The 13,672-nt window shown below is 43.6% G+C and overlaps 2 protein-coding genes across 2 annotated transcripts; one reads left to right on the top strand and one right to left on the bottom strand.

Moving 5' to 3' along the window:
• The first annotated feature begins 649 nt into the window (after nt 1-649).
• LOC123147152 (cysteine-rich receptor-like protein kinase 5) lies at nt 650-4,067 on the top strand. The gene is made up of 7 exons (XM_044566384.1): nt 650-1,433; nt 1,546-1,657; nt 1,811-1,988; nt 2,785-2,995; nt 3,187-3,427; nt 3,520-3,670; nt 3,765-4,067. The coding sequence occupies exons 1-7, from the start codon at nt 650-652 to the stop codon at nt 4,065-4,067; spliced, it is 1,980 nt and encodes a 659-aa protein (XP_044422319.1).
• Nucleotides 4,068-7,601: 3,534 nt separating this feature from the next.
• On the bottom strand, nt 7,602-10,834 carry LOC123152859 (cysteine-rich receptor-like protein kinase 10). Its single transcript, XM_044572264.1, has 7 exons — nt 10,087-10,834; nt 9,846-9,953; nt 9,561-9,742; nt 8,673-8,883; nt 8,228-8,468; nt 7,979-8,129; nt 7,602-7,892 (listed from the first exon to the last, which is right to left on the bottom strand). Exons 1-7 carry the CDS (start codon nt 10,832-10,834, stop codon nt 7,602-7,604), a joined length of 1,932 nt encoding a protein of 643 aa, XP_044428199.1.
• Nucleotides 10,835-13,672: the final 2,838 nt, after the last annotated feature.

Here is a 13,672-nt window from a genome sequence, read left to right on the forward strand (position 1 = left end):
CAGTTATGCGGTAGCTAGGGCCTCAGCACTTATATTTGCCTAAGGCTCTGTCGGCATTTCGTATTGTTTCCTAAGCAGAAACCTATATCTAGATCAGTAGATGCCTCTCATGTTTATTAATGTCCGTCGGCCCTTTTGCCACGGTTGTTGCACTAAATAATTATTAAGCTCATGCAGTGTAAACAAGCCGGATTATACATAAACAGAATTGCACAACAAAGGGGCCAAACTCTCTAGAGAATATCCCCACACAAAGGAAAAAAGAATACTCTGTGGAGAATATAGTAACCTGTTAAAGGGAAGATGTTATCAAAGCACAGGTAATATTTAATGTGCAATTTTGTCTTACAGGGAAAAAGAAGAAATCAACCGAGTGCTTCCATTCTAGCCGGCCGAAGACCAAGTATTGCCTTGATTGTTAGAGAGTAAGATAGTGTTGACTGTTGACTGGGGAGTAATGTGTTGTGACTACTGAAAGCAACTTGGCCGGCCGGTGCAGAAATCAACAGAAAATATGTTATTGTTTCCATGTGAGCTAGCGATTGTGACCAGTTGCTGATATATACAGTATAAGGGAAGGGCACTAACCAAGTTGATCATCTGCGAGAAGAACAACGTTAACAACAACAAGAAGCAGCTATAGCCAGCCATGAACATCATCCTGCCCCTCCTGCTCAGTGGGCTCGCACCGTTCCTGGCGGCTGCAGATGTATTCTGCGACAATCTCAAAGTAGTCGCCACCACCCTTCCCAATAACACATCCTCCTCTCCAGTACACATGGGCACGGCCACCGTCGGCAAAGCCCCCGACACGGTCTACGCTCTCGCGCTCTGCCGTGACCCTGTCCTCAACGACTCCGACTGCACCGACTGCATCGTCGAGACGTTCGAAACTATTCTGAACTCTACGCCACCGACACAGGAGCAGTGCTTCAAGGAGGCCTACTACGATGGCGGCTGTACCATCATCTACTCCGACCACATCCTGGGGCCCTCCGATACCACGGGAGGAAAAGACGACGTGATATTTCAGAGTTGGAACGTCAAGAATGTCACCGCCGGTGGTGACGCGAACCAAGTCGACCTCATTACTGGCCACATTCGCGACCTTCTGGTAGGGACTGCGGAAAAGGCGGCTAGCATGACGCCGATGCGGTTCGCCACTGGCGTCACTTACACCGGCACGAACTTTCCGTTGGTGTACTCCTTAGCGCAGTGCACGCCGGACCTGTCCCCCGGCGACTGTTTGTCGTGCCTCCATCTTCTCCTAGACCAGCTCAACTTCAGCATCTCTCTACATATTGGTGGACGGATGGGTGTCACCCGATGTTATTTCAGGTATGAGGCGTATAAGTTCTACTACGGAGAACCCACGCTGTTGCCATCGTCGCCGCCGCCAGCTCCGACTCCGAAAAAGGCCCCCAAACACAGGGGTAAGAACCGATGCATGGTTGCTCGCATAATTTTGCATGAGAGCTAAGCTAACGTTGTTTTATTCGCCGGCGAACACCCGACTTAACTCTCCTGTCATCATGTTCACAAAAGGTCATATAAGCAAGCTGTTGGCGATTCCCATAGTCTTGGCTCCTCTAGCAGCAGCAGCTTTTCTCTGCTTCAACTTTTTCTATCGTCGACTCACTAGACAAAGAAGAGGTATATAGGGTTCTTAGTTACTGGTTATATTGTTTAAATCATTTCCAGTAATACCAATATTAATTAGAATAAACATAACTAAAAAGAGATTACACCACCTCTCAATCATATCTTTATTTACGAAATGTAAATTCCCTGTTAAATTTATGCTCTGTACAGTGATGAGATTACAAGAAACAAGATGTGTTCAGAATTTGGAGGGAGACGAACAACTAGTTTGGCAAGGGAAGAATTCAGAGTTATTGGTGTTTCGATTTGAGCAGCTACTGGATGCCACAAATAATTTTTCAGAAGAGAACAAACTTGGACAAGGTGGCTTCGGTGCTGTCTACAAGGTAACTTAGTATGTGCGTATTGGATTTTCATCATTTGTTGGGAACAATTGAATAGCCTAACATGATTGTACGGATTGGAGTTATCATATTTGTTATATAATGGGCCCTTTTATTTGTACAACGAGCTAATCAATAGTACAAGTTGTGTGGCCTCTGCAACAACATGGTGGCAAAGCATTGAGGGTACAGGCAACCAAAATGCCTGACCAAACCCAAAAGTTTAAAAGGAAAAAAAGATCATTGCCCAAAACAGTCATGTTAAAGATCACTGTCACCTGTGAACCAATCTGTGGTTGGATGGTTAGAGGGACGGTGGTATCCTCAGCCCACCAGGGTTGAAGTCCTGGTGCTCGCATTATTCCTGAATTTATTTCATGATTTCCAGCTATGCGCTTTCAGTGGGAGGAGACTTTCCCGTCAAGGACGAGGCGCCTACGGTGACTTCGTAAATATCAAGATTATATGCCAGCTCAGTCTCTCGTGGGTGCTCATAGGGGTAGGGTGTGCATGTGTGCGTTCATAAGGGTGAGTGTATGCCCGTATGTATGAGCACTTACGTCTGTACTCTGTTAAAAAAAGATGACTATCACCTAAAACATGCTTGGCTCATGGAAAAACTACAATTCCCACAGCAAACATGAAGAAGCAATGCCAGTCAACACCAATCTTGCAAAACTACAAAAGTAATTTGCAGCCCTACATTCTTCTTAGCACCGGAGCCTAGCATTTGCAAATAGAGAGGAGGACTAGTGTTTAAATTAGGAAGAGTCTAACTTTTCAAGGTATTTTTTCCCAGGGTAAGCTTCCTGAGGGCTTGGGGATAGCGGTTAAAAGGCTTGCTTCTCATTCAGGCCAAGGATTCATAGAGTTCAAAAACGAGGTACAGTTCATAGCCAAACTCCAACATAGGAATCTGGTTAAACTATTGGGATGTTGCTCCGAAGAACCTGAGAAAATATTGGTCTATGAATATTTACCAAACAAAAGTTTGGACTTCTTCATATTCGGTATGCACTTGGATTTCTTCCTTTATTTTACATATTGTTTGTTGACAAATCGGAATTCCATTTATTCACTTTAGTTGCGCATCTTATAGTCCCATGAGTATTGTTTCATATTCTACACAATTGGCCTGTAAAATCATTTGTACTCGGTAAGGTGTTTTCCCTTGTCATATTTATGTCTAATTGATGTGCAGAAGAAAAAAGAAGAGCTTTATTGGACTGGTCCAAACTTTTAACAATAATTGAAGGAATAGCTCATGGACTTCTCTACCTACATAAGCACTCCCGGTTGCGTGTCATACATCGAGATCTAAAACCAAGCAACATCCTCTTGGACAACGAAATGAATCCAAAAATTTCAGATTTTGGGCTAGCAAAAATATTCAGTTCAACAAACCCCGATGGAAACACTACAAGGAGAGTGGTTGGTACATAGTATGTATCAAGGAAATAAATTCATTTATAAACATTGATATTAAAATCCAATCGTATTCAATAATTTTGACATGCATCGTCTACCATTTTAGTGGCTATATGGCTCCCGAGTATGCTTCGAAGGGTGTCTTCTCTATTAAATCCGACATCTTCAGCTTTGGTGTTGTTATTCTCGAGATCCTCAGCGGAAAACGAAATTCTCGTCGCCAACAATGTGGAGATTACATTAATCTTCTTGGATACGTGAGCTTTTACACATACCTCAATTAAGCATGTGAAGCTAAATATTATTTTCAGCTGCTTCACAACTGGTGTTGTGTTATTACAATGGAAACAGGCATGGAAATTATGGGACGAGGGAAGGTGGATTGATCTTGTTGATGCATCATTGGTTCCCAAGAGTCAATCACAGAAGATGATGAGGTGCATTAACATAGCATTACTGTGTACGCAAGAAAATGCATCTGATCGACCAACCATGTCAGATATTGTTGCAATGTTAAGTAGTGAGAGTATGATCATTGCTAAGCCTAAGCAACCTGCATATTTCAATGTAAGGGTGGGAGCTGAAGAGCCATCCGCTGCTCTTGAGTCATGCAGTATTAATAGTATGACGATATCTATCACAATGCCAAGATAGTGTTTTCCCCATACATTATGTGGCTTTTACTCCACTAATATAGTATTCATGCTACCCTCATTGTATAGTTAGTAAGATAAGGTGGTGTTCCAAATGTGAGATTATTAACTTAAATAGTACTTTTACCTAAAGATTTGAATTATGGTTCTTTGTTTTCCTTGTTACCTTTGATTTTATATCTAAAACATTTCATTCACATTTTGGATAGTGAACATAGAAACATGATGAACAATTATAGATGGTGAGTTAGTGACAAATTTATTTTTCTGAAGGGAATATTAGAACCACATGATGATTAAATCCAGCTTGAGAATGTATTTCTATCTTTAGAAAAACATGTGAAATGACCATTTTTCTATTATTTAATCAAACGTGTTCACATCTCATAACCTTTTTAGAAGATGGCAACATGATAACATACACTACCATAGCTGAACTAGCAAATGAGCAGATCGTTTTTGTATGAACCTTTTGATTCGATGATACTTAAAACAATTGTGTTGAGAAACATAGCTGAAAAAGAAAAATCATGCCTACAAATCATCCCAGGCAACGGTCCTGCTTGGGTTTTCGAGATCTGCACTTTTTCAATCTTGCAATGTTGGGAAAGCATGGCTGGCGCCTTATGACTAAACCCGAGTCTTTGTCTGCAAGTGTGTTGAAAGGAAAATATTACCCTCATATAGACTTCCAGTAGGCAATGGTCCCTACTCGATCGCCGGCAAACTGAAGGTAATGTTGCTGTTTGGGACGCCCTGGATGTGGGCCTGATCCATCGAGTGGGAGATGGTACTAGCATCTCAACATGGATGGATAATTAGATTCCGAATACTTCTTTGAAACCGATCGGGTGGACATGGACTATTCCATTGGAAAAAAATTGGATCTTATTGATAACTACACGGGTAACAGGGATGTGGATGTTATTCGTGCAAATTTCTTGCAACCGGATGTGGAAGCAATCCCGAACATGCCATTAAATCCGGCCGGTGTAGAGGATACTTTGGCTTGGGATTTTCAGAGGTCGGGTGTCTAATCTTTAAAATGAGTTTATCGCTCTCCGATGTCTCGTAACAGGCGGAGCTCTCTAGAAGAAGAGACGATTACAGAATCTTCAACAGCAAGTAAACATATGTGGACTACTTTATGGAAACTTAACGTGGTTCCAAACTTTCAGGTCTTTTGGTGTGGAGTACTTCGAGGTATACTCCCAGATTCCGTCAACTTGCATTATAGACGCATTAATCATATTGGCTAGTGTGACATTTGCAAGGCTATGGATGATGATATGATGCATGCGCATGTCACCTACACGCATGCAAATAAGTTCTGGATTACAACAAGGGATCAATTTCAGCTTCACCTCCCCCAGCTGCATCCACACACTTGGGTTAGTGATATCTTGTTAGATCTTATGTTCACTCAAGATGAAAAATGCAGATCATCAGCATTATGCATATGATATGGTCGTCGCAACCGTCGCACGAATGACCGTGATGGATATGACCCTGCGCAAGCTATCAAATAGGTTTATGAGACAGTACTGGCTATTTTGGACATGTCATCTTCTTGGAAGAAGCTGGCACCCAACTAGAACTATAGGCCGCATGATCCATGGTGGGTCACTATTAACGCTGATGGGGCGTTAATTGTTGATGACACGAAGAGAGGGGGGAGAGTTGGCTTGATCACACCTAGCATTCCTTGGAGCTTGGAGCTTGGATCTTGGAGGAAGCCTTTGTAAAGGTTTGTTGGGTCCATTCAAAGCTGAATCATTAGCTCTTCATGATGGCATGATCTTTTCTCAACTTCATGGCTGTTCACATGTGAGGATGGAGTTCACAACTTGGATTTAGTGAATGTATGGAAATCACGCGGCAACACAAGATTGGATGCACACACCTATCTAGAGGGATTTACGGGAGATCGGAGCAACTTTTTCTTCTCTCTTGGTTACTCATGTCTGTTGGGTGGCTAATATGCCAGCCCATCATTGTGCTCGTTTTGCCTGTACACTTGATGCGACTAAGAGTTGGCCTAATGCAAGCCCTGAGTTTCTTATTTCTTGCCTGTGGGCGGACAGTAACCGTATGTTAGTTCCTTAATAAAGCTCCCTGCAAAAAAAACCGTTTTTTAGAATTCAACAACGCAAATGAATTTGGACTATTAAGGAAACTTTGTGCCCCCATTGGGCCATAGGACATGCATGCATGCACGTGAGGGATATGTGTGGGCTGATTTTGGGAATCAGTCTATGGTAGTTAGTAAATGTGCTAGGATTAGTGTTATCTTATTCTAGCACGTTATTCCAAGCAGAAAACTGCTCACAGTGTGCAGGGCCGGCCCTAAGGGGGTGGCAGGGGTGCGCCGCCCAGGTCCCCCCAAATCTAGGGGCCCCCTCCAGGGTTCGCAAGGAGCCCATGGCCCAGACCATAAGGAGGCATCGACCTAGACGCACGGAGAAATCCCTGTTTTCCTTCTTCCCGTCACGAGTTCGCCGCTTTGCAACGATCCTATTCCCCCGAGGGCCCCGATCGCGAGTCGCGACGCCGATGTAGATCTCTCTCTGCCATGCGGTCGGCTGGTCTTCCTCCAAGTCCCCGGTCCCGTTGTGTTGTCCCCCATTCGTGAGATGCATCTCATGTGCAAGACGAAGCCACCCCACTTATAAGGTCATCCCCAACCTCCTCTTTCTAGTTGGTCACGTTCATATGATGCAGCAGCAGTCAGATCTTAGAAGGTCTCGCATATGATGCAGTACAAAATTTTAATTTTGTGTGCCCGTTGCTCTATTTCTTACTTCAATATGGACTTTCTCGACACAACACCAATCGCCTTATCTATTGAAAAAGTTGCCTGCTATGTGTTCGACTGTCGTTCTTTGCATTCTCTCTCGAAATCATCATGACTGCAAATTTAACTTAAAAATTGGAAGAAGGTCTCAGCTATACACACATAACTTCAATCCAAACATGGTTATATAATAAAGCCACTCAGACTCCCGTAGCAGTCGGGTAGGTAAATGAGCTTTTATTGTTGCAAATGAAGCTTTTAAACTTTAAACCTTTCATCTTGATGTTTGCCCTCTATCAGGTATTCGATTTGTCTAATTAAGTAAAGGAATACACTATTTACAATTTTCGTTTTATTTTGGAACAATAGACAATAATAAGTTAGGTAAAGGAATGAATCTAAAAAGAAATGAGATTATTATTTTGATCTTTATAGTAGGGGCCCCGGGTTGTAATTTCGCCCTGGGCCCTCAAAATATCAGGACCGGCCTTGACAGTGTGCTTTGGTCCTGGTGATTCGATTTGCCCGCTGAATATGCCCAGACGGAGAGAGTACTTTATATGCATTATTATTTACACTACTACAAATCAACTACTACACCAATGAAATCTCTTGAGATTCGTATTACAAGTGCATGTGCAATTGAGAGTCAGGCCTCACCTATTGCGGGTCTATTGCTATCTACTTGTTTCCATGACATCAAAAATAAAATTTTGGTTCATATATACTCTAGAAACTGCATCAATATCTTGTAGTTGTGGGTCTAATTTGGTCAAACTGAGTAATGGTGACTGGTTCTTCATTGCCTTCCACTAAATTTAAGTATGCTGGGTGCTTAGGCTCAGGTAGGAACATATGTTTGTTACTGAGCATTGCAACAACATCCAATGTTGTTGGTCGGTCAACTGCACTCTCTTGTACGCATAATAGTGCAATATTAATGCACCTCGTCATTTCACCTGAGTGACACTGCGGGAGCAACGATGCATCAATCAGTTCGATCCATCTTCCTTCTTCCCATCGATGCCAAGCCTAATTTAAATTTCATCACATAGCCATGTAGGAAATAAAATAATGAAGCAATATTTTTCTTGATATATGGGTGTCAATTAACTCACATATGCAAGTATATTGATAAAATCTTTGCATTGACAGCCACTGAAATTTCTTTTCCCGCTAAGGATCTCAAGAGTCAGAACACCGAAGCTAAATACATCAGATTTGATAGAGAAGAGCCCTTCAGAAGCATACTCTGGAGCCATGTAGCCACTAAAATTATGCGATGATATATGTTCAGTTAGTAGATGTTTGATTTATGATATAATGTTCAGAAGTGAACTAATTGAACTAATTGATCGTAAACTTACTGTGTACCAACCACTCTTCTTGTAGTGTTTTCTTCGCTATCATTTGAGCTGAATATTTTTGCTATTCCGAAATCAGAAATTTTTGGATTCATTTCGTTGTCCAATAGAATGTTGCTTGGTTTAAGGTCTCTATGTATGACACGCAGCCGAGAGTGCTTATGTAGATAAACAAGTCCTTCGGCTACTCCTTCAATTATTGCGAGACGTTTCTTCCAATCCAATAAATCTTTTGTATTTTCATCTATGCATGAATTAAGCATTAGTATAATGGAAGAAGGAACATCTTATGAAACAGTCAAAAGCTAGAGAACTAAGTTATCTTGGAAGCACAATAATGCATATGCTTTTGATGTAAACAATGTTCTTAGATGTTCTCACCATTTTTTAGGCATGATTGTCATTAAAGTATCTCACCTATTATGAATTTCAAAGTGCAAATACGTACCAAAGATGAAGAAGTCCAAGCTTTTGTTTGGCATGTATTCATATACCAGTATTTTCTCATCTCCTTCTGAGCAACATCCCAACAGCCTAACCAAATTCCTGTGTTGAAGTTTGGCTATGAGTTGAACTTCATTTTTAAACTCCTCAAAACCTTGTACTGAATGAGAAGCAAGTCTCTTAACTGCTATTTCCATCTCCGCAGCAAAGTGGCCCTGAGAGGAAAAGATGTTTAGTGATACTGAGGTGTAGTTGGGTTTACTTTAAATATAAAAGAATAGTTCACAATACATGAAATCAATTTTACCACATTTGATCAACATTCTTCCTCTTATTTACTGCTTGTAAATACGACAAGGTTATCTTGTGAAGCTCATATATTTTCTTTGTTATGATCTACTTCCAAAAGTTGACAGATATATATAACGCATTATAAATTGATGATTACATAAAGGCATTATATTTACATATGGAGAGGCTACACATGGAACTCGGTTTATACCATAAGTCGATTTTATTTGCACCTTTATCAAATCTTATTTAATTTCCAATAATCATATTTTAGAAGTTGTAGATATCATTTTCACTAAATTATGGTGTCATGATCAGACAGTCCTAGGATCAGAAATATCATCTCCGTTCCGAATTATAAGACGTTTTGGATATTTCAGCATGGACTACATACAAACTGAAATGAGGGAATAAACGCACTAAAATGGGTCTATATACATTATATTCAAAAAATAAATAAAATAGAACATCTTATAATTCGGAACGGCGGGAGTAGCACATACTCCCTCTGTAAACTAATATAAGAGCTTTTAGAATACTATTTAATATAAGAAACGCTCGTATATTAGTTTACGGAGGAAGTATTATTTATGTAGTGCACCTTATATACAGGACCAAATCCACCTTCTCCAAGTTTGTTTTCTTCGGAAAAGTTATTTGTAGCCTGCAATATCTGATGAAAGTCCAAGACCAAAAACTCAGGGAACTCTGCTTCCATTTCCCAAACTAGCACGTCTCCTGCTTGCAACGTGTGCGTTGGCTTTTCTGGTAATCTCAGTTTACCTGAAAGTTTCAGAATTAAAGCAATCGATCTCTTTAATTATGGCTCGTCCATAGTTGCGGCCTATACGTTTTGATGGGTATTTCATTAACATAATCAACTCACCTTTTCTGTTTCTTCTGAGACGGCGGTAGTAAACAATGAAGTAGAAAGCAACTAGTCCAACAAGTGCAGCTACACATATGGCAATTATCCACGGTGCGATTCCTTTCCCTTTAATAAAATTATTAAAAATATTTGGTGAGTAATCAGTTGGTCTTTTTTTCACGATCCATTCATTTGTTTAGACACGCATCTTGATGGGAGCATAAACCAAATCAATTCAAAGGAGGTGTTGATCACATGCTCTTGCCTGTCGAAGATGGAGATGGAGCGATCTGCCGCATGGGTTTGCCTTCGTAGAACCAAAACGACTCGAACCTGATGTTGCAGCGCAGCACGAGGATCCGCCCTCCCTTGCGCACCGACGTGGTGGCGTTGACCATGCCGATGATCCGCTGGAGGCACGCCAGGCAATCGTCGGCGGACAGGTCCGGCGTGCACTGTGCCAGGGAGTAGAGCTTCTCGGTGGTGGGGCCAATTGGGTCCATGACCGCGGTGGCGAACCGTCTCTCCGTGGCAGCCGCGTCATCCACCGTCCCCGCCAGCAAGTCGTGGATGGCGGCGGTGACGATGCCAGCGTCGCCAGAGATGATGTCCCCCTTCCAAGATTCGACGAGCGTGCCGTTCTCGGTGATATTGGGTGGGGTGAGGAAGTCATCGCTCGAGAAGCTTAGGACGCAGTCGTCGTAGTAGATGGTCGCGCGCTGGATATTCGTCGGGCACGTCTGGAACGATGCCGCGATGCAGCCTCTACACGCGGTGGCGTTGATGTCGCCGCGGCAGAGCGCGAGCCCGTAGACCACGTCGGGGGCTTGGCCGGCGGTTGCGGTGGCGAAGAGTCGCGAGGAGGAGAAGGCGTTGCTTGGGAGAGTGTCGGCGAGGATGGCAAGGTTAGACTGGTAGGTACTGCTGGCCGTGTCGTTGCCGCAGAGCTGCGCCGTCGCCGTTACCGACGACGGCATGAGGAGCAGGAGCAGGACGACACCCAGCATGCTCAGCTAACCGCGACACAGGAACGCGCGCTTTCTTCCTGGCCTAATTGGCTTTCACTTGGAAAAATTCCATGTCGACGCTTTCACTTGGGAGTTTAATACTGAGTGGCTGCCGGCCGGCGAGTTGTCTTCGGACGGGACCGGGAGTCCACAACTTTGAAACCATCCACCACGTACGGCGTCACCAGTTTCCTTTTTCTTTTCTGATATTTATAATGTAGCACGAGTGATACACGTACAATGAGCATAATATCTTGCTTTTGCGTAACTAAGATGCACACAGCCAACGATACAACACATGCACATAAGGATCAAACTGACAAAGAGCAAAGTTATATAACCAAAGCTATATATACCTAGATGGAAAGAAAAAAACTGAAGCGATCCGAACAGCGATTGCCATCATAGATCGACACCGACCATCGTTTGACAACAGAAGAAACTATGACAAGGGTTCTTCAAAAGAAATGTGTTCAAGAAGGAAATGGCACATAAGTGTCGCCCTCGCCAGATCCTCCACCGGAGATGAGATCGAAGGTTTTCAACCTAAAGTTCAAGTCCGAGCCAACTTGAAGAAATACCTTCAACTCGATGTAGATGCCAAAAAAAAGCCCCGCGTCGTGCGCCTGGGCAACACGGCGGCCAACTGATCCTTTTTTTGGCGGCCCTCTTCCCAAGTGTCCCCTCCTCGCCGCTGCAGGGAGTCCATGCCTGGGATGACCATGGGGCCGACAATGGCAGCGGGGCTTCGTTCTTGCTGCTGTTCGACAATCTTTGGCAATGCACATGCGACGGTGTAACCCCAATGATGTGGCTATGGCGTCAACAGTTCGTGGCTCGGCAGGGGCAGCACATGCCTTAGAGCATGGTTAATAATATAGCCAGCTGATGACTATAATATGTTATCATGTGATCTATAGCAAATGTAATAGTCAACCGTGTAATAGTTAACTATAAGCAATTACTACTACCATCCCTCCATAATATTAGAACGTTTTTTAAGCTAACATAGCTTGAAAAACATTCATATATTATGAGACGAAGGGAGTATTTTATTAATATATGACCCACCTTTCATTCTCATATAGCTTCTTGGAGCTTGTGCTAGACCCAACTTTAAGTCTACAACCCGCTTCTTTTTTCTCTCATCTCCCCTCTCTTCCAACCCATCAACAATATAATAATTAAATCCTTATTGCCCGTTTACATCATCTTATTATACTTGCTCTTACTAATCCCTGATAGCGTCGGCTTGTAGGAGGTTCCTAAGTGGCAGAGGGAAGGGAAGTGATCCGGCATGGCCACCAAGTCCTGGATCTAGAGAACCTGCTCATCAAGCCGGGGGTACACCAAAATATTTATATCAAACACAATAAAATATTTAAAGCCATGGTTCACAAAGAAAAACCAAATTGTGGGGCCAACAAAGTGATCCCATTCCGTCCGGCCCGTCCGTGACCCCATTCCGTCCGGCCCGTCCGTTTGGGGCAAAACAGACAGACCCCACGGCCCAGTGCGTGACGGCCTGGACCCATCTTGTCCGTTTTGTGTCCGGCCCGACCCATTTCGAGCGAAACCATGCGCCCGATTTGGGTCTAGGCAGACAGCGAATGGACGCGCCGCTCGTCCGCATCGGGGCCGCGTAGCAGGCGGCCACCTACCTCCCACCACCCAACATAAATGTGCACGCGCGGTCGGCCGTACCTGTCATCCGCCCAGGCATGCGGTAGGTGTCCTTCTTAAATGGGAAGTTGTGGACCGGTCGCAGTCCACGCTCCCACTTCAGTCGCCGCGGCCTCCTCAAAACCTGACACCCAAACCCTAGCTCTCCCTTCCCCTTCCTCGAGCTCGCCGGCCACCGACAGCCATGGTGTGGTGGAACACCGGCCACAAGGGGGCGCACGACCACGAGGCTGGCTCGTCCTCGGGTCGCCGCCGCTGCGACGTCAAAGCAGAGGCCGCATCACCCCCACGGCATGCCTCACGGAGGGCCCCCGCGCCTGCCCCATTCACCATTGACCCTAAGGCCGGCGGCGAGCGCGCCCGACAGTACATCCTGCTACTTCTTGAGTTTGCATTGGTTTTTCCCTTGAAGAGAAAAGGGTGATGCAACAAAGTAGAGTAAGTATTTCCCTAAGCTTTTGAGAACCAAGGCATCAATCCAGTAGGAGACAACGCTCAAGTCATCGAATACCTGCACAAACGAATACCAACCTTGCACCCAATGCGATAAAGGGGTTGTCAATCCCTTCACGGTTATTTGCAACGTGAGATCTGATAGAGATGATAAACAATAAAGTAATATTTTTGGTATTTTTGGTTTATGAAACGGAAAGTAAAAGCTTGCAAAGTAAAGGAAAAAGGAAACTGAAATTGTAGATCGGAAACTTATATGATGGAAAATAGACCCGGAGGCCATAGGTTTCACTAGAGGCTTCTCTCAAGATAGGAATTATTACGGTGGGTGAACAAATTACTGCCGAGCAATTGATAGAAAAGCGCAAAGTTATGACGATATCTAAGGCAATGATCATGAATATAGGCATCACGTCTGTGTCAAGTAGAATGAAACGATTCTGCATCTACTACTATTACTCCACACAATAACCGCTATCCAGCATGCATCTAGAGTATTAAGTTCATAAAGAACGGAGTAACGCATTAAGCAAGATGACATGATGCAGAGGAATTAACTCAAGCAATATGATGAAAACCCCATCTTTTTATCCTCGATGGCAACAATACAATACGTGCCTTGCTGCCCCTACTATCACTGGGAAAGCACACCGCAAGATAGAACCCAAAGCTAAGCACTTCTTCCATTGCAAGCAAAACAAA

Source organism: Triticum aestivum, chromosome 7A (genome assembly GCF_018294505.1).
Source record: "Triticum aestivum cultivar Chinese Spring chromosome 7A, IWGSC CS RefSeq v2.1, whole genome shotgun sequence".
NCBI classification, from domain to species: Eukaryota; Viridiplantae; Streptophyta; class Magnoliopsida; order Poales; family Poaceae; genus Triticum; species Triticum aestivum.